Source organism: Callospermophilus lateralis, chromosome 5 (assembly GCF_048772815.1).
Source record: "Callospermophilus lateralis isolate mCalLat2 chromosome 5, mCalLat2.hap1, whole genome shotgun sequence".
Taxonomy (NCBI): domain Eukaryota; kingdom Metazoa; phylum Chordata; class Mammalia; order Rodentia; family Sciuridae; genus Callospermophilus; species Callospermophilus lateralis.
The window spans coordinates 121,100,102-121,121,758 of record NC_135309.1 but is presented as its reverse complement, the minus strand read 5'-3'; the positions used below and the strand labels follow the sequence as shown (position 1 = coordinate 121,121,758).

The 21,657-nt window shown below is 38.2% G+C and overlaps 1 protein-coding gene across 1 annotated transcript; it reads left to right on the top strand.

Moving 5' to 3' along the window:
- Positions 1 to 20,934: 20,934 nt before the first annotated feature.
- On the top strand, positions 20,935 to 21,405 carry Gapt (GRB2 binding adaptor protein, transmembrane). The gene has a single exon (XM_076856124.2). The coding sequence runs from the start codon at positions 20,935 to 20,937 to the stop codon at positions 21,403 to 21,405; it is 471 nt and encodes a 156-aa protein (XP_076712239.2).
- Positions 21,406 to 21,657: the final 252 nt, after the last annotated feature.

Here is a 21,657-nt window from a genome sequence, read left to right as displayed (position 1 = left end):
CAAATGAGGAATCAATCAAAGACCATAGGCTGCATTGCTGTATGACTCTCAATTCATCTGCAAGAGTCATTACTCATTCCTTTTGACTTTTCAAAGAGACCTGCCCAGATGTCTTGTGAAAATGTCCATTTTCCCATTTTTGTTACTGTTTCTTAGTATTTTAATTAATGCATTCTTTTGTCATCTGTAAGTCTTTTAAAGTCAAAGTCAGAAATGTGGGCCTATTTAGATGTCGGTTAAGCATGTTTTAGTTTGAATATGTCATAGAGAATGTGGTGTAATTCCCATAGCATCCCAGGAGGAGGCTTGTGTGTCTCACTCTTCCTGATAGTTTGTCTGATTATTGTGATAAGGTGATGACAGCTGTTATCTCACCACTGTAATGTACAGAGCCACTATATCACCACTATAATGTACATATATTGGCAGACAACATATGAGTTTATATGGGAAAAAAATTCCATTCACCATTCTAATAATTTGATCCTGAATTGATGGTTCTTACTGGGATCAGTTTTAATTTATGTTTGCAGAATTGTGATTTTCTGTTACTACCCATTATTTCTACATTTATTATTTGGTATTCTTACATAAAAATATTCCATCATCAATTTGAATTTTTTATATAGGGGATTGAACCCTGGGGTGCTCAAACACTAAGCCACATCCTCAAGCCTTTTTCATAGTTTATTTAGAAACAAAATCCCACTGAGTTGCTTAAGGCCTTGCCAAATTGCTGAGGCTAGCTTTGAAGTCACAATCCTCCTGCCTCAGCCTCTCAAGCCACTGGGATTAGAGGTATAGAGGTTTAATTCATTCCTTTTTCAAAATTTATTCTAATTTGTTATATATGACAGCAGAATGCATTTAAATTCATATTACACATATATAGCACAATTTTTTATATCTCTGGTTACATACAATGTAGAGTCACACCATTTGTGTCTTCATACATGTACTTAGAGTAATGATGTCCATCTCATTCCACTCCCTTTCCTACCCTCATGCCTCCTCCCTTCCCCTCCCTCCCCTTTGCTCTATCTAAAGTTTGTCTATTCAAACAAAAAATTTAAATATGAACTAGGTATTAGATATAGATGTCCTTCTGTGGCATTTATACACAATGGAATATTACTCAGCACTAAAAAAGAACAAGATCATGGCATTTGCAGTTAATGGATGGCCTTGGAGAAGATAATGCTAAGTGAAGTCAGCTAATCCCCCAAAAACAAATGCCGAATGTTTTTTCTGATATAAGGGGGGTGACTCATAGTGGGGTAGGGAGGGAGAGCACGGGAGGATTAGATTAATTCTAAATAGGGAAGAAGGTTGGGAGGGAAAGGGAGGGGGAAGGGGATTACAAGGATGGTGGAATATGGTGGACATCATTATACAAAGTTCATGTATGAAGACTTGAATTAGGTGTCAAAATACCTTATATACAAACAGAGATATGAAAAATTGTGGTATATATGTGTATTAAGAATTGTAATGCAAAAAAGTACATGTATAATGGCCTAAATTAACGTGAACATACTTTATATAGAGAGAGAAAAATTGTGCTCTATATGTGTAATAAGGATTGTAATGCATTCCACTGTTGCCGTATATTTTAAAAAAAATAAAATCAATAAAAAATAAAAATTAAAAAAAGTTTGTCTATTCCTCCTATGCTTCCTCCATGCTTCCCCATTGTGAATCAGAATCCTTATATCAGACAAAACATTGGGCACTTGGTTTTGGGGAATGGCTTACATCACTTAGCATTATATTTTCTAACTCATTCCATTTACCTGCAAATGCCATGATTTTATTCTCTTTTGATACTGAGTGATAATCCATTGTGAATATATACCACATTTTCTTTATCCATTTATCTGCTGAAGGGCATCTAGGTTGGTTCCACAGTTTAGCTATTGTGAATTGTGCTGCTATAAACACTGAGATGGCTGTGTCCCTGTAGTATGCTGTTTTTAAGTCCTTTGGGTTTAGACTGAGGAGATGGATAGCTGGGTCAAGTGGCGGTTCCATTGCCAGTTTTCCAAGGAATCTTCATCCTGCTTTCTATATTAGAAAGAAGGACCCACCAATTTGCAGTCCCTCCAGCAATTCATTCTTTTTAATTTCTATGTCTCAGAAAAAGGATTTGGTGTAATAATCACCTCCAAGGAATTTTTTATTTGAATGTTTACTTTTTTCTAAGTTCTATTGTGACCTCACATTTTTTAAATTTTGGGTTATTTTAATTAATTATATTTACTATTTTTTAAAATGCAGGCCAATCCAGACAACAACAGGTACACATTTTTCAAAATCAGGAGTTTAAATTGGCATTTTCCAGGACAAATTTAGTGTATAGTTTTATTTAATTCTTTTTTGATTGTATACGCCTCTCTTAAAATGAAAATTTTATTGTATAGTAATAGTCACCATCATTTATTTCTTTTATCCATATCATGCACAAAAAAGATTTCAAAATAACAAACTATACTATTATTAACAATTAAACTACTGAATTTGTAGCTCTTTTTGTCCTTAGAACGATCTTCCGAAAAGTTTTCAGTAAGAATATTATGTTCTAGAGTCATCTGTCCTTTGTGTGGTTATGTTAGATTTTTATATATAGTTTGTATCTTTCCTTTAAAATATTTTAAATTATAGGAATTACTATTTTTGAATGTGTAAAGCATTTACATAATTCAGAAGTCAAAATTATATAAAAATATACTGTTGGAAGTCTTCTATTTCGGTTCACGTAACCCTATTTTCGTCCCCTACTTCCATCCTTAAGAAGTATGTGTTTTCATTACTTTTTGGTTTACCTTCCTATCGTTTTTTTTTTTTTTCCTGAAGATATAGGTATCTGTCTCCCTTCCTTCCTATGCACATGCATGAATATCATAACTTTATTCATATACTTTTACTTTTTCTCCTTTCTCACACCAAAAGTAGCATAATATTCACTCTGTATTTATACAAGGCTCATTCTTGAATCACCCAGAGATTGGTCAGAGATGGAAGGACCCATTAGAAGATTGGGATTTTGTTTTTATGTTAGTTCATTTATACTGCTATAACAAAAAAAAAATGTCATGGACTGAATAATTTATAAACATTATAAATTCTTTCACGTGTATGTGTATATGTGTGTGCCAGGGATTGAACTCAAGGGTGCTTAACCACTGAGCTACATCCCCACCTCTTTTTATTTTATTTTTATTATTTATTTTGAGAGAGGGTCTCATTACGTTGCTTACCCTCAATAGGCTGGTGAGGCTTGCTTTGAATCTGCAATCCTCCTGCCTCAGCCTCCCAAACTTCTGAGATTACAGGTGTGCACCACCACGCCTGGCTATAAATTCATTTTTTATAGTTTTAGAGTCTGAGAACTCCAACATCAAGGCTCCAACAGGTCTGGTGTCTGGTAAGGGTTGCTCTCACTTTTTAACATGGTACCTTGCTGCTGTATTTTCCAGTGGGAAGACACATTGTGACCTTAAATGGAGAAAGGTAAGAGCTGAATACTCATCAGATTCTTTTATGAAGACCTAATCCCATTCATGAAAAAGGAACTCTCAAGTACTAATTACATTGAATAGGCCTCACCTCTTATTACCATCACATATTAAGTTTCAATATCTGAATTTTGGAGGGAACACATTCAAACCATAGCAGATTTTAATTAGTCCAAGTCCATGCCAGAGACTATTAGTGCTATAGTTGAATTCTATCCTAGGAAATACCTTTCCACAAAAAAAATGTCATGCTTAACATGAGGTGAAAATCTCCAGTTAAATGTGAAGTCTTCAAATAGAAACATCTAGTTGGTGCTTGTAAAAGCAAGAAGTGATCAATAGATTTCTGAGCCATACACCTAGAAATGATGATTGGACTTGTGGTAATGAATCAATTCTCCAAGAAAAATAAAATAGAGAGAAAATAGCAAGTGACTAATTTTGTAGAAAAGTCAGTTCAAACAGGAATGTGCAAATCCCTGAGGATGTTTCCAGGGGTTGCACAGATATTCTAAGGGAAACAATGTAAAGACATTCAACTGTTATGACTCTTTCCTTAAACTCACCTGTCTGAAGATACTCCATGTCTGCCTTTTACCTTTCCTAATTTCTCTTTCACAATTATTATCTCAATTTGCAAAAGGAAGTTATACCTTTCATCCATCCATCCATTTGTCTATTCAACAATTTTTTCATCCCTCTACCCATCCATCCATCATCTACCAACACATACAGAATTCTACTGTGATGTGTAAATAATACATCTATAGGCTCCCAAGCCAAGGGAAAAACTGAGCCTGGAAAACTTCTATAAGAAATATTTTAGTACATGGATCTTACCTCAGCCTAGTGACAAGCCCATATGGTAAGGGCTCCTTATTGAGACAGGATTTTCCTAAGTTGCTGAGGCTGGATTTGAACTTGCAATCCTCCTGCCTCAGGCTCCCAACCACTTTCAGGCATGTGCCACCACACCCGGCATCATTCTTTCTTTTCTTTCCTTTTTTATTTCTTTATTTTTTCCCCTAAGACTTAGAAGAGGAAGCAGGTTGATAACAACTGGGACAGGGGGTAACACATTTTAGTTAGAACATGAAGTCCTATTTTCCCATTAATAGTTTGACAATAAAGGCCATTTGCCAATTTCATTACATAGTAAAAGTTTTCCATAAACAGAAGGTATAGCTTGCGCAAAATGCCCTCAAGACACATATTTGCCATATTGGATATTATATCTTTATGTCACTTTATTCTTATGAAAAATTTACATATCAACTTAAAATGTGTGTGAGTAGTTCATAACTTTTAAAATTATTTTCTTAGGGAGCCTATGAACCCAAACATCTGAAATCCTGAGATAGAAAACAGGAGTAGACAGGAAAAGACCAAAAAAAGTCAGAGGCATGGAGAGAACCGGCAGGGGAGAGGAAGGATGCTGCAGGAGAGAAAGTGCCAGACATTGCAGAGAGACCAAGGAGGATACGTGCAGGACAGTCTGTGTGGGTGCCGTTCCTGCAGGTGACAGCGAGTCTGTTTATACCCTTGAACAAGGTGGACACTGATGAGGAGGAAATAAAATATGATCTGGTGAAGATCATTGGGGTGAAGCTACTGCAATTCAAGAACTTGGATCATGGAAACCATTTGAAAGCCCAGGATCTGGGGCTGGGAAAATGGGGAGGAATTCACCTTCCAGGTAAGGAAGGTGACAACTCCTCTTCTGAAACCAGCAGGAGGAGAAGAGAGCTGTGGAAAAAGGTGGGGAGGAGGGGAGCAGCCCCAGTATCACCTACAGGTGAGCGTCTTCTGGGTAAAGAACAAAGTGAAGTCACATGCTGCAGTGGGGTGGGTGGAGAGGGAGAAGGGGTGCTGAAATCAAGAAGAGAGGAGTGGGAGAGGACCATCTTACCATCCTTGCTCATCCCAGCTTTCTTACGGGTTTTTAAACTGTAATTTTATCAATGCTTCCCACCCCTTAAGATTTCTATATTTTTCAGATTTTGTACAGTGAACAAGAAATAAAGACTCCTTCCTTTCTAGAATTAAAGATCAAAAAATATTTTAAAAAATAAAGGAATTCCAGGTAAACAATATTATCAGCAAGTTCTCATGGTACTATAGGGTAAAGGCAGAATTGGTTGATTTGCTGTAGAGTAACTCAGTGGTTTTTCAGTTTGTTTCTCATTTCCAAGTGGCATATAAAGACTCTGTTAGAAAATAGACTGGTACTTTCAGGAAGTTGGCCCACGGAGGAGTTACGTAGCTGGAAGTCAACCACACAACCTCATCAGATTGTGCTGGTCCGGAGTACGGTGGCTTCTAACTGCATAGAAGTCACATCTATAGCAAAGGCCATAACAACTGGGCATGTATGCATGCAAAGATTGGGTGTGAGAAAGGAAAAGAACACCTAGTCGTGCAAGGCCAGGAGAGGGCAGCCTTCTCCAGGCTTTCAATGTCAGCCTTTGCTCCTGCAGCACACTGGTGTTCTGGTATTTTCCATCATAGGAATAATATAGGTGTCAAACATAAGCAAAGGCGGACACTAGTAAAATGATAAGGACAGATTTGAATCAGTAATAAAGTGCAATAGGGAGAAGGGTCCAATGTGAACTAAACTCAACTATGATTTGCACAAAGGTGACTGGACATTTTAAAAAGAGAATTGAAGGAGTAGTGTGGGCTGAGCAGGGGCTCAGTAGTGTCACGGAAGTGAAAACAAGTTCCAGAAAGCAGGAAGCCAGTCTGGTCTATGGGAAACATCTGGGTTTGCTACTGGTGTTTATTAAAGCTGGGCTCCTACCCTCCCTCTCTGGGAGGCAGGGGCTCTACCTTTGGGTGTGTCTGGAGCAGTCTAATTCTTTTGGCCTCCGTGAGTTTCTTTGTTTAGTTGGTTGGTTTTGTTTATTTTGGGGAGGGGGATTGTTTGTTTTTTAAGACAATCACTTTTGGGAGCTAAGATCATTCCAGAGATGTGGCCATGACCTGTTACAAATTATGTTGGTGTTTGTTCAAGACTTTATAGGCCAATGTTTTTTTTTTTTTGTTTTGTTTTTAAAGAGAGAGTGGAGAGAGTGGAGAGAGAGAGAGAGAGAGAGAGAGAGAGAGAGAGAGAGAGAGAGAGAGAGAGAATTTTTTAATATCCATTTTTTTAGTTTTTCGGCAGGCACATCTTTGTTTGTATGTGGTGCTGAGGATCGAACCGGGCCGCACGCATGCCAGGCGAGCGCGCTACCGCTTGAGCCACATCCCCAGCCCCAATATAGGCCAATGTTGATGCCCTGTGAAGAAGAAGGCTCAGAAGGACGCGGCTACAGTTTCGTCAAGGAGGGAATTCTTGTCTGTAGGTATCCTAATATTAGTTTTATTGATGAAAGACTAAGTCTGCTTCTCCTCTACCAATAGGACAATTTCATTGTCACTTACCGACAGGAACTTTGCTTTGGAGCTACCTTACCTCCTCAATAGAATTTGGGAGACTAAGGGAGAAATGGCTATCTCTGTCTTCAGGGAACTGCTTCTCTTGTTCCTGTCCTTTAAAACAATGCTCAGGAACAGAAAGAAGGATTCACCTGGGCTTCTCCTGCCCTGTATCCACTCCTTTGCTTCTAGTCAAGATGCCACACTATCCTTTGATAATCCATGTGGTGGCAGGCCAGTGGGGGTGAGCAGCAGCTATTGTCATTCCTTTCTTCCAGGGTGTGGTAGGTGGGGGAGCCTCGCCTAACCCGCTGGTGCACCCAGATGTGTGCACACACAGGCTGGTCTGAGAATTGGTTTGGAATCTGACTCAGACCAGTGGTCAATCTCGGGACTTGTGGAGCTGTGGGGAAGGTGAGCACACTTGCTCAAGGGCCTGTTCCACATATATTGAGCCAGCAGCTGCAGGGATCCCCACCTGGAGCAGGTCCAAGAGGAAAGGGAACCAGTGAAGGGAAGGATAGACGAGAGCTGAAGACATTTCTCAAACCCCCAGACTGAACCTCATCATATTTGTTTTATTTTGGTTTATTGTGAAATAATTCAGAAATTCAAGATGATGATGCTGTGTGCCCACGTAGCCACTAGGCAGTTTGAGAAATAAAAGAATATCAATGAAATTAAATTCATAGCACCTTTAGTTACATAAGTGATTGAATTCCCTTCATGGAAGCCAGCTTGAATTTAGGCTCTATCCAAAAGAATCTAAATGGAATTTACTTTTAAGTCCAATGTCCAATAAAGCCTAACCTAAGGATATCATTACTCTAAGTACATGTATGAAGACATGAATGGTGTGAACACACTTTATATACAACCAAAGATGTGAATAATTGTGCTCTGTATGTGTAATATGAATTGTAATGCATTCTGCTATCATATATAACAAATTAGAATAATTTTTTTAAAATCCTAACCTAAGTCATCCTAAGGGGACAAAAATCAATAAATATTAAATAATAAATAAGTAAAGGCACAGGGTATTGGTAACAGTTTTGGTTGCAAATAATGGATCCTTTTACAGCTGATTTTATACACTAGTTAAACATAAAGACGGAGCATCCTTCATGTTTGCCCACCCTTGGCTTGTCCTGATGATGTGCTGTCTGGATCAGCTGAAGACCCCTTTTACCCCATTGACATGTTCTTCCTTGACCTATCCCTAAAGGCCATGCTTAGAAGCAGAAAATACAAAGCTGATGACAACTCTCACCTTGAGTGTCTGTCAGACATTCAGTGTCTGACCATACTGTGCTCTGCTTTCACACAAGGAACGTATGTGCTTCTTGTGGCATATTCCAGATCTGTTCTAATAACACCAGAGCCCCCTGAGGCCTCTGAGCTCTCAGCAAGCTGGGGCTGCCTGTGGCCCCACGACTCGGTGCAGCTCTTCTTCCCCTGAGAGCTGCATCTAAGGCCAGGGATTTCACCATCTCTACACTATCATAGTCTGCGCTTGCTCTTCAGTTTCCCAAAGTAATTTGCAGACGCAAACTTAGGCAGTAAAGCTATTTTTTTACAAAAAGGTATAAAAGTAAAACTTAGATGATGATTATCTGGAATTGAGGGCTAATAAATGTCATGGGTGGGACAAATTAAGAATTCCAAAGTAATGGTAATTTTCAATTCCTTTACTTGAAAAGTTGATGCATCAATATTTACTTTAATATTTTTCTTTAAATTTTTTTCATGTACATATGTGTATGTTTATACAAGTGTTTGGATATAAATATGTACATATACGTATATGAAGATGTTTCAGGGTCTGGGGTTGTGGTTTAGCGGTAGAGCGCTCACCTAGCATGTGCAAGGCCCCTGGATTCGATCATCAGCACCACATAAAAATAAATAAATAAATAAAGGTATTGTGTCTAACTACAACTGAAAAAAAAATGTTTCATATACTCTTGCATATGTACTTATGTCTAACACCAAAGAATTCTATTGTTTCAGTCCAAAATTCACTCTCTCGGGATTATCCTTATTTATTTCATTTGCCAATAAGCAAATAGACACTTTCCATGTGACCAGAAGAGACATCGCTAAGAAGCAGAGCAGTGAAAAACATGGTCCCTCTTCTCATGAAGTCAACACTAAGTTCCCAAGGGAATGAAAGAATAAGCACAAACTATTCAGGTATTAATGAGGGGCTGCATGCTGTTATGAAATCAGAACTGGTATCAAAGTGAGTGTCAGAGGGTGACAGAAAGTGGCAATGTTTAGGGTTGGGAGTGAGTGTGTGGGAAAGCACGAATGACGACGGTGTGGGGTGTGGATAGGGGTGTGGGTGAGCGAGGGTGTGTATAGCAACATCTTCCTGCTGGGTTGGTGGAGGAAATACTCTCTGGGGAGGGGCCACTGAAGAGGAAGCCTGGTCGAGAAGGGTGCTAGGAGGCTGCGGAGAAGAACACCATGGTAAAGGGAACTCCGGTGCAGACCCTTCGGCAGGGAAATAACAAAGTGTCTTAGGAGTCTAGTACTAGGAAGGAAGCTGGGGAAGTCACAACAGGAGGCAGGAGCCAGAGCATAGCTGGTACTCTGTCCTAGGGGTTGGGTTTAACTCTAAGACTAGAGGAAGCCACAAATGGGGTCTTGTCCAGGATAACGATGTGATCTGACTCATAACTTGAGAAATATCACTCTGTCAGCTTCAAGGTATGGTACCATAACCGGTGCAAGATAGAACTGTAATGGTGATTGCGTTCAGGCAAAAGATGGTGTGACTTGGAGGACAGACATGCCCTTGCATATGCAGCAGCCTCTTATCTGAGTGGATAGCCTCTATTTGCAGAGCTCACTGAGCTGGTGGTTGTCCCTACCATTTTCTATAAGAGCAACAAGAGTCCCTAACTCAGCTTCATTTTTAGCATGTCTGTCCCTGTCTGTAAGCTGAACAAAAGACTCTTATTTTGGGGCTTCGTGATCTTAGAGCTGAGCCTGTCTTTTTATATCTCCTCTGTTAACTTCCTGAAACTCCCCATATTACATTAGAACCTAGGCAGGAAAGGACTGGGATATAGCTATGTGGCAGAACATGGGCCTAGGGTGTGTGAGACCCTGGTTTTGATGCCCAGAATCATGCAAACAAAATGAAAAAAATGAAACACAGAAGCCGGGCAAGAGCTGTCAAATCTACCAATCCTCCAAAGTCACAGCTAACATCTTTAGTTCAGGTCAAATATTCTAAACCAGATAATGTTCAAGAATATACCCTTTGAAATAAAGCAGATTTCACTTTGGGACTTCATCACAGGAATTTGGGTATACATAGGAGGGCACTGGGCTATAGAAGTAAAAAGCACAGGCTCTGGGCTCAGTTCTCATGGTCCACATTTGAGTTCAAGCTCTGACACTAGCTGTAACAGCCTGACCAGGTCTTGGTTTTCTCATCTCCAAACCAGTGAACAATACCCATTCCTATGCTTATTGTCGGGATTAAAAACAAAACAAAACAAAACAAATAGCTCTAAAGGGTTTAGAGAGTTGTCTGACACATAATAGAGTGCTCAACAAATGTGAATTATTAGTGCTGTTTGAGCCAGTATGCAAATTTCTTGTAGTGTATTTTTTTCCGCTGAAATTTGGGCACTTTTTGGATTTTTTTTTTTTTTTTTTGCAACACTCAAGTTCCCTTTTGTTGTGAAGAAAACTGAAGTAAAGAGTTGAATAGTTTACTCCAAATGATATGGCACAGAATAGGAAAATGTTAGTTCAAAAGGCCTGAGTTTTTAGTATTGCCTTTGCTGAGAACTTTTAAATACCTAAGGAACTTTTAAAAATATTAAAGCTCTAGCTATCCTCTCAGAGATATTGCCTTATTTTTTGTGGCCCAGAACCTAAGCATCAATATTCTTAAAGCTCTTCAAAAGATTTTAATAAACAACTGGAGTTAAGAATCAGCAGCTCCTTAAAATCCATTTTACAGATTAAAAAAATGAGGTACTCTGTGACTGAACCACTGGCCCCAGATGGTTAATGTCAGCAATGGGGATAGATTCTGAGGATAATACAGAGACAGACTTTAAATTATGATAAATTACTAACAAAAGAAGCATATCACAGTGAGAAACCGTTAGTGTCTGTAAACAAGTCAAGATGGCACCTGGCATTTCGCCAGAGGGAGTGGTTTGTGAAGTAACACCAGCAAGCCATTAAGTGTGGAGATTCCTTATTGGTTGACTGCTGTATCTAGTTTATGTTAATTAAGATAAGCTGTGTGGAATGTATACATACCCCTCCTGTCCTACAATAAACGGCTCCCACTCCTGCTGTATCAATGTACACAAGTTGCTCCTCACCCCCCGGTTATTTTGCTGCAGCCGGGCTGCAGCAAGAAACATCTATCTTAATAGAAGAAAGATCAATATGACTTTAGTCTAATTTATTGTTAATATGGCTAATAAGAAAATGGTGGTCTACATGTCTCAAAATATAAAGATGACTACGAATATAGATCAATGGTAGGTTCAATCACCAGTACCTAAATCAAAAACAAACAAACAAAACAAAGTCCCACTGGCTTCCTCTGACTTCTGTGATTATTTAGTTGTGGCTAATTGGTGTCGTATTGTTATGTGATGATTTGAAAGTTAAGTCAGGCTGACCCCATTCTGCTCAGACATCTCACCCTGTGCAGAGCTCACTCGCATAGAAGCTGACACCCCCACCCACTTGCACCCTGACCACAATGTCTTTAAACTGTAGAGCTGGTGTTAGCTTCGTTCCTGAGTAGGTACGGGAGATGTCAATTCTGAGAACTTGGTGACACGGTGTGAAATGTGTCTTATGATTGTACTTACCTCTCTGACTCCCCTTCTTTGTGGTTTTCTGTTTTTAAGCTGCCCCCAACCAGCATTCAGTGTCTTGGGCTGCAGAACTGTGTGTTTTCTGCTCCCTTGGCCTTGGTCAGAATAAATCCTTTATCATTGCTTCAAAAAAAAAAAAAAAAGAAAAGAAAAGAAAATGGCGGTCTATGGAGAAGCAGGATTAGCGGAAGCATCCTGGCTTACCTGGGACCATGAGCCATTTATGCCCCATACTAGTGTCCCTACATTCCAGGTGAGTATTCAACAATGTTCATCTGAAGATGGATTTGCTTCTAACGTATGTTTTGCACAACGGGAGAAAACAGGGCTCTGATTTCCAGGACCCTTGTAGATAGGCCCCTACCCCCACTCCCTCTGTGTGTGTTGTGTTGTTTTCTTCACCCTCTTCTACTCCATGTGGGACTAGGGATAGATATGGCACCATCTAATTTTGTAAAAGGAGTGGATCAAAAGCAGCTACTGCTTTCTGTCTCTTCAAATTTCATGCTCAGGGTACAAGGGAGAAAATGCAGGGTCTTAAGGTAAAGGGCTTAAGAGTAGTGTTTTCCTCTGATGAGCTGGCCCCCCACGAGGTCAGAAATGGTAATAGTGATTGACAGTGTCTGTGGAAAAAAAGGTCTCTGTGAATCCTGTTGCTTTCAAATCCAGCCTGAACACAGTTTGAAAATTTCAAATCTGACCAGTTGTCTTTAAAATCATTATAGGTTATACTATTCCTCTCAACATTGACTGAAGAATTTGGAAGAATCCAACAAGGTAAAAATTGGAACCCATTATGAATCCCAATTTACATGACTGGCTTCCTCAAATGAACACAAAAATCTGCTGAACTTGTGTAAAAGTTTTCTGAACTGAGAAATTGTGGGCACAATCTGGGGGCTGCTTTAGAATGCCACTTTCCATTCCATTCATAAAGAAGTAAAATGGCTCATATTTTTTCATATTCAAAGTTTACTCAAGTTTTTCAATGTTTCTTTTTATCTGATGGAATAAAAGGGGAAACGTAGGGGAAGAATAGGGAGTGTCATTCAACTGAAGCTGAAGCAAGCTTCATATCATGCTATCTGAGCTGCAGAGCAATTGGGAAAGACTTATGATGAAACAAGGGATCTAGATGAAAAGGAAGTATATATTAAACCTGAACCCCAGTTCCACATGCTTCTGAATGTGATGGCAATCATCCTCATATACTTCATTCCCAGCTAGTAGATTTTGAAGGAACTCAGGGATCATGACATCCATTGTTGTCCTACGGTTGAAGAAGGTAAGACTCAGGGAAGTTGTAATTCTTGCTCAAGATGTCAATTTTTATAATATTGTTTTACATCACTATTATTTTAGGGTATATATGACTGAGGGTGGGGGATTACAGCCCTTCAGTAAGTTAAGCTGTGCCAATGAAAGACCAAATTCATGATTTCTGAAAGTAAAACTCTACTGTTTTGACTGGGCTGAAGCTCAAGATTTATCAATAAAATAGCTCCTATCTTCTTCATCACTAGCCTCACCAACCTCTGGCTCAGGAAGATCCAGAGGAAGTTAGAATTCTTCTAACTCAAAGTCTGCCTACAACTTAGCAAAGTATTGTTTGACTTGAACTATCTTGCTAACAAATACAATGATCTAATGAAATAAGAAGTACATATAGTTGTCTTCATTTTCATGATTATGAAAAGAATTATGTCTTATTACTGATTTCCAATTTATTTTTCTTTAATCAAGATACAATTGACAGCCAGACACAGCCAGCTCACACCTGTAATCCCAGTGGCTGGGGAAACAGAGGCAGGAGGGTGATGAGTTCCAAGGCAGCCTCAGTAAAAGTGCAGCAATAAGTAACTCAGGCCCTGTCTCTAAATTAAAGTGTAAAAAAATAGGGCTGGAGATGTGGCTCGGTGGTCAAGGGCCTCTGAGTTCAATCCCTGGTACCAAAAAAAAAAAAAAAAAATTGACATGGGGACCACAAATATTCAATGTATAGCTTAATGAAAGGCTACATAGAGTAACTGCCACAAAAGTCAAGGCACAGGATGTCTCCAGCATCTGAGAAAGCTAGCTCATGCACCTGCAGGTCTGTAGCAGCCTCATCTCTTCTACCTCTACCATCATATCTCCACAGTCTAAATTTCATGAATGCAACCTTATTTTAGTGGAGTCACACTGTATGCACTCTTTTGTGTGTGGCTTCTTTAATTCTGAGATTCATCCACGATACTGTGCATATTAGTAGTTTGTTCCTTTTCATTGTTGTTTATTATTCCTTTCTGTGAATTTACTGTACTTTATTCACCCATTTTATTGCTGATGGATCATTGATCAGACCTATTTCTAGGTCTTTGAGATATGCTAAGTAAAGCTGTTTATATAAACAGAAATGACATTTGTTTCTGTTAAGCATATACCTAGGAGTGGAATTCCCAGGTCTTTTATTTTGTTTTTCTTTTGACTTCTTCTTAAGCTCTAGACCATAATCTAAGCTTTCTAAGTTGCCAATTAAACCAGAATAATATATACCATGTAGGCCTGAGAAACATTCCAGGTGGCAGATCTCATGGCTTAAAGTGGTCTACACCTTTTGTGGTTCTCTATGCCTCCAGCCTTGGGTTTGTTATCCCTGGTCCATATCCTTAATTTCCTGACAATGTGAGGAAAAAAAAAAAAAAAACAGTGTCTTAAAGGGACATCAGAGGACTTCTTTCATGAAGAAAGTATCCTGGTGTAGTGAAGAAGTACTGGCTCAGTGTCTGGGGACTGGGTTTTCCATCCAGCCTAAGCTTCTGTTTTTGGGTGGGAGACTGTAGAGTAAATGGCAGCACCTGCCTGCCTGCCCCTCAGTCAGAAGGTCCGTTTGAATCAGTAATTCCCAGCCTGGCTGCAAATTAAAATGGTCTTGAGGAAACTTTTATTGTTCATTTTTGTTACAAAAATGGTGCATGTTAATGGAAAAAATACCAAATAGTACAAAAGAGTATCAAGTAAGAAGTAAAAATTCCTCCCCTCATAATCTGTTAACTAGACTGATCTCCTGTCCAGAAATTCCTTGGTGTTGTTCTTAACATTTAAAATAAAGATGCCTGGGCCCCACTCCAAACCTAATGAGGTAGAATCCCAAGATCCCAGGAATTTGCAATTTTAAAAACTTTAAGTAATTTTGATAGAGTTTCAGGTTTGAAAATGTATTCCTAAATATATCTGAGATCCCTTTCACTAAAACCTGTCCTCCACCCCTCCAAAATGATGTAAGATAAGTCTGCCAGCTGCTACCAAGGTTGGTCCTTAGCACAACTAAGAAACAATGGTTTTATTTTGACCTTTTGAAATTCACGCCATCTCCTTTCACCTTCAGTTGCTCAATTTCTCTCATTGTGTACACAGCTCTTCTGCCCCTATAATGAAAGTATGTTGCTAGAAGGCAGCTGTGCATTTCATCAAAACTCTAGCTGCTTTTTTTTGATTAATCTAATGAAGCAATCAGTACTGAAGGATTTGCTAGCCACTAAATTTCTTGCTTTGCCAGGTAAACAACTTTAAGCTAAAATGTATTCCCATAATACCCTGAAACTAGCCTCAGCAATTTAGTGAGATCCTCAGCAACTTAGCAAGATCCTATTTCAAAAATAAATAAATACAAAGGACTGAGGACTAACTCGTGGCAAAGCTCTCCTGGGTTCAACCCCCAGTGACCAGAAAAATTAAAATTAAAAAAATTAAAAATATTCCACCAGGCATGTTGGCACATACCCCTAATCCCAGTTTCTCTGGAGGTTGAGGCAGGAGGATTGCAAGTTTGAGGACAGACTCAGCAATTTACCAAGGCTCTAAGCAACTTAGTGAGACCCTGTCTCAAAGTAAAAAATAAAAAGGATTGGGGATGTGGCTCAGTGGTTCAGCGTCCCAGGGTACAATCCCCATTACAAAAAACAAACAAACAAAAAATCCTACTTGAAGAAGGTTAACAGGCAATCTACCTCCATTTATTTACAGAAAAATTATTATTCACAGAAAAATGAAAGGGATAGGCATGAAGTAAATTTTTTTAAAAAGGGCAACATTTGGATGACATTCAGATGTCCTGACTTCTAGAGCAGATCACATAATTTCATACAAATAGTATTTTTATGACATTACATGCAGATTGAACACATGCATGTATGGGTACGTATGTGTATTATTTAGAGGGGTGGCTAATATTACAGTTAATTATCCTGATGACAGTATAGAGAACATCAAGTTTATAGGTTCACAATTTCTTAACTTCCTCCATTCTGGGATCTTTGTCTAGAACCCTTGTTTCTATTCTGTAAAACTTGTCTTAGCTCTGGCCTTTCCTGACAACCTGAGCAGGATGACTCTTCCTTGCCCCAGCTGTCCCCTATCCATAATCACATCTTTCTTAGCCCTTACCACCTTGATTTGAAATAATCTATGAATATACTGGCCTCTTTTCTTAGGGATTTTGTTTGTTTGTTTGTTGCATTAGGGACTGAACCCAGAGGCACTGCACCATGGAGCCACATTCAGCCCTTTTTATCTTCTGTTTTGAGATAAGGTCTTGCTAAGTTGCTTAAGGCCTCACAAAATTGTTGTGGCTGACCTTGAACTTGAAATCCTCCTGACCTGAACTTGAAATCCTCAGCCTCTTGAACCTCTGGGATTACAGGCATGAGCCAGTCTGCCCAGCTTCTCTTACATTTTAATATTAAAGGGAGCTTATTCAGTCTCAAAGGAATGTGAGTTTGAATATGTTGCTTAAAGCCTCATACAATGTCAGTTACATATATATACATATATATATATATATATATATATATATATATATATATATATATATGAGATATATAGGACTGTTCTTCCAATGTCAGATTGGCATTTCAACTACTAAATCCTCTTCTTTCAAACCACCTTATACAAAGTGTATGGTTGAAGAAGTTCCAGTGCTATTTAAAAGGCAATATTCCCATTAATTTTTCTAGCTGAACTGTTTAATTTATCTGTAATCTATCTAATTCAGCATTTCCTATTTTTGTGTAGCAGGGAGTCAGGCTCTGAGAGATGGCATTAAGTAAAGATTCTATGTAGGAAACATACTACTCAGTCTAGCAGGGTAGCAAGCAGAGAGGTTTAGCACAAAGATGCTGGAGGCAAACTGCTGGCATAGGAGTGTAACTATTTTACCTCACTTCAGTTTGCTTCCATTTTCCTCCAAAATGGGACTAATAGCAGTGTTTCTCTCATAGGGCACAGGATTTCATGAGCAATCTGCTGAAGGTTTAGACTTGGTAGAACACTTGTTAAGTGCTAAAAAAAAAAAATTTACTGATTACTGTTATTCCAGCAAAATTAACTAGTTCTCTTACTTGGCTTGGCTTGGCTGGCTTCCTATAGGACTGCTGAGGGTCTTTCATGTTCCGATGAGCCTGTGAATATCCACAGAAGCCATATTTCACAAGTCTACTCTGTAGGAGACTACTAGCATGTCCTAAAGTAGTGTGCCTCAGAATATAGTTTGCAAACTTCTCTTGTAATAAATTTAAAGGGATATATAGTTCAGGGATATTCCTGATCTAAAACTAAGACAGTCATTTGACAGGCATAAGTTTTGGGCATTGAAATATCATATTTGAAATGAGGATTGTTTTAGAAATCATATAAAGAAATAAAAAAAACTAAGACATGTTGTATTACATTTAAAATCTTTTTTAAAAATGAAATACAAATGAAACAATGTCAATTGAGAATTGCAAATATTGCTCAAAAACAGGAGGCTTTATGGATCCTTTCCTGATTACTTGAAAAATTATTGCCTGTTAAAGATGAAGGACCAGACTTCCTTATTCAAAAATGTGTGCTGTTTATCTTAATTTTGGCATACCTGATAAGAACTTCCTCTAGAGCCAGGAAACTTTGCAAGTATTAAATATTCTGAAAGGAGGAGGTGAAGGAGGAAGTAACTGACCCAAGAGAAAAAGAGGAACAAGTTCTAAACCAGAAGCACATTTGAAGCTCAGCCAGAACAAGGGAGAGCCTAGCACACCAATCCTGAGGTAAGGAAGAACCTGTCTAAGGTGTTTGGATAGTGAAAAATGATGACAAACAGGTTCACTTTAAACCGAGCAACCGAGCAATGACTTTTTTTTTTTTTTTTTTTTATCTTATCCAACACTGTTTTTAGAAAAAAAAAAAAAAATGCTTCAGGTGGCCATAGGGGGAAACAAGATTACCTGCTGGGAGTGATGCTGATGTTTCTTTACATGCATATATGCTCATAGATCTGTGCCTAGAGTGTTTTTCTGTGTTTGCCTTGCTTCCCAACAAATGGGGCAGTATCTGGCCCATTAAATTCCAGTTTATCAACAATTTGTGACTTTTAAGACAAATGGATAATTATTAGATAATCTGTTGAAACTGCTTTCCAAAATGAGAAGTCTTCTTTGAGCAGGTTAAAATTAAAGAGATGTGGATGTTGTTATATTTGTTGTTATATTGTTTGAAACATGTTTTTCATTATAGGTCTGGGTTTATGTCTCTCTGAGTTTTTCCCTATGAAGTTATTTTGAAGAAAAGGAAAAGCTTCCCCCTACCCCGCCCCCCGTAAAAAATCTCCTTGCCTTTATCTCAATGAACACCTTAATATTAGGAATGTACTGAAATGTCTGCTCTGCATCGAACAGCACAGATGATAAAAATAAATCTCCTCTTTGAAATCGAAAGGTCAATTTATTACCTTATCTTTGGCTGCTAGCAGGACATTAGTTTGCTATCCCAACCCCTGACTCTATTTCTGTGGTAGGCCTGTACCTCTTTAAACACTTGTTAATTCTGACCAATATTTGAAATTTGTTTTGTAAATTTATGTTAAATAGTCTGGCAAATAATTGCTTAAATAAATAATCATTTAAACCACAGAATATCTTAAGATAAGTTCTCATCAGTTTTGCAAAGGAAAAGGGATCCTAATGGTAAAAGACATTTCACAAATTTTTACCCTGAACACAAACCTCATGTCCAGCATCATAAAGGAGGAATCCTTACATGGTGATCATGTATTCTCAACCCCACTGTACTCCCCAGAATTTCAAGGATATCAAAAGGTATCCAGGGGTGGGGTTGTGGCTCAGTGGTAGAGCACTTGCATGAGGCACTGGGTTCAATCCCCAGCAGCACATAAAATAAAATATAATAAAGGTATTGTGTCCATGAACAACTATTTTAAAAAAAACAAAGGTATCTAGACCTGGGGTTTTGATGCAGTATTTTATTAAATAAATTTTATATATTAATTATGTGTTATATTCAATTTGGTTATAAGAAATATCATATGGAAGGTTTGCACATTGGTATATTCTAATCTGGAAATCAGAGCTAATCAAGAGCTAATCAAGCTATACAAATACAGTGATCAATGCAATTGATAACCATTTACATATATTTGCTAAGAGTAATATTTGGGAGAAAATTTTATTTGACTCCTGATTCAGTCACTACTTAGATGTTAACAAAATTGCTTAACATTTTTAATCATTTGTTTTATGATATGTAAAATGAGGATAACAATAGTAACCACTTCAAATGGCTGTTGTAGAATTATATAGTCTATATAAAATTATTTACAGGCTAATTCAAAATATGCTACTAATTAAATGAGTGATGAGGAGATTCAATAAATTATGATAAGTACCCCAATAGGACTGTTAGAAATGTTATGTGCAACTATTTCTATGTCTAGTCTGAAAATATATAGTAATAATATTTTCTTGATAAAATCATAATAGAATATTAAACCTAGCTGAATGCTTCCTGTTTCTCTTCTTTGATTTTTAAACCATCAGCAGAAAAAAATCTATATTTATGTTACTTGAATGAAAGTAACTCATTGAAAGGTATAAGAAAATTGATGATAAGATAGTTTGCAAAACCTGGGTGCAGTGTCATAGGCCTGTAAGCCTAGAGGCTGAGGTAGGAGGATCACAAGTTTGAGGTCAGCCTTGGAAATTTAGCAAGACCCTATTTCAAAATAAAATAAATAAATAAATTTTAAAAGGGCTAGGACATAGCTCAACTGTAGCGTACTTGTTTAGCATGTATAAGTTCCTAAGTTTGATTCCCCATACTACGAAATAAAAGGTTTTACTTCAAAGATCTCTTTTCATATTTAAGTATAAACTCTATACCTTTTAGAAGACATATCTTGAGTCTTAAGCAATTAACCAACTAGATCCTGAATTTTCCAGTCATTTTTTCATATTTAATTCTTCATTCATTAAATAGATTGAGCCAGGTATGGTGGAGCACACCTGTAATCCCAGCAATTTGGGAGGCTGAGACAGGAGGATAGCAAGTTCAAGACCAGGCTCAGCAACATAGCAAGACCCTAAGCAATTTAATGAGACTCTGTCTCAAAATAAAAAAGGGCTAGGGATGTGGCTCTATGGTTAAGCACCCCTGGGTCCAATCCCCAGTACCCAAAATAAAAATAAATAAATAAAATAATAAAATAAAAAGGGCTAGGTACTTAGCACAGTGGTAAAGCACCCCTGGGTTCAATTCCCAGTTCCATAAAAAATTAAAATATATAAATAAATAGATTGAATGCTGTGTGTGTGTGTGTGTGTGTGTGTGTGCTGGTGGTAATGTATTGGTAGATGTGATAGAGTCTTGATTATTCTACATACCAAGTATGCAATTAATGCATTTTTTTTTACTTTACAACAGGTTTCTGGATGGCAGATAATATAACCTTGGTTTACTTGAGTTTTCTACTGTGCTGTTATCTTCCACTCACTTCTGCTTCATTTTGTGATCCACTGATAGAAAAGAAAGTGGAGTGGATTAAAATCCCTCCTGATACCGTCCAATTGTATATTAATGACTGTAATGTGAAGAGCATCCAATACACAGAAAGCTATCCTTCAAAACTAAGTCTACTCAATATCACCTCTAGGTGCATCAGGACTTTGCCAGCTAATGTTCTCTCAGATCTGGAAAATAAATGCCTAAGAAAGCTTCCAATCTTATTTTTGAACAGTACTAGTCTGTTCGGAATTACATCTGTCTGTACCTGTGAGTTTATTACTGACAACCCCAAGCCCCTGAACAACACTGTTTGTGCAGAAATGTTGAAAAGCTGTGGAAACACATCAGTGGCCATTTCTGTAGGCATTTCCCTTTTAGTACTCTTGGTGGTCTGTGGGGTTGGGTGTGTTTGGCACTGGAAACACCGAAACACCACCAGATTTCCTTTACCAAGGTTTTTGCAAAGGAGAAACAGCAGGAAAAAAGACTTAGCAAAAACCTTCTGCTTGAGTCCTCACACTGTTGGCTCCAGGCCTAAAATCTCAGCTGAAACCCAAAGCCACAGACCGTCTGTCAGGGGAACTAGGATGCAGGCCAACTATGAAAATGTGGAAATGGAGCCTCCCAAAGCTAACAAAGAAACTGACAAGGGACTCTACGAAAACACTCAGCAGATCAATTTCAGAGAGCACGTGTGTGGAAGTGACTACTGTGACTACTATAACTTCCAGAAACCTGCTGCCTCTGAAGCTCAAGATGAGGATATCTACATTCTTCCTGACTCCTATTAGCTTTTCAAAACTACTGAGTTTCATTGTTGGAGGATAAAATATGCACGGGGACTTTGATGGTGCTGATGCGCTTATTGACCAAGTTCTTCTTATGAAATTCAGTGGTCTCTGTATGTCCACCCCATGGATCCTGTCTATGTGCATGATTGTAGATTCATTCTAAATAACCTCTCTTCCCTCTTCTCCTGGGATTAAATCTTTACCATGTATATTGATTTTTCCTTCTAAATATTATCTGTCGTGTCTTTGCTT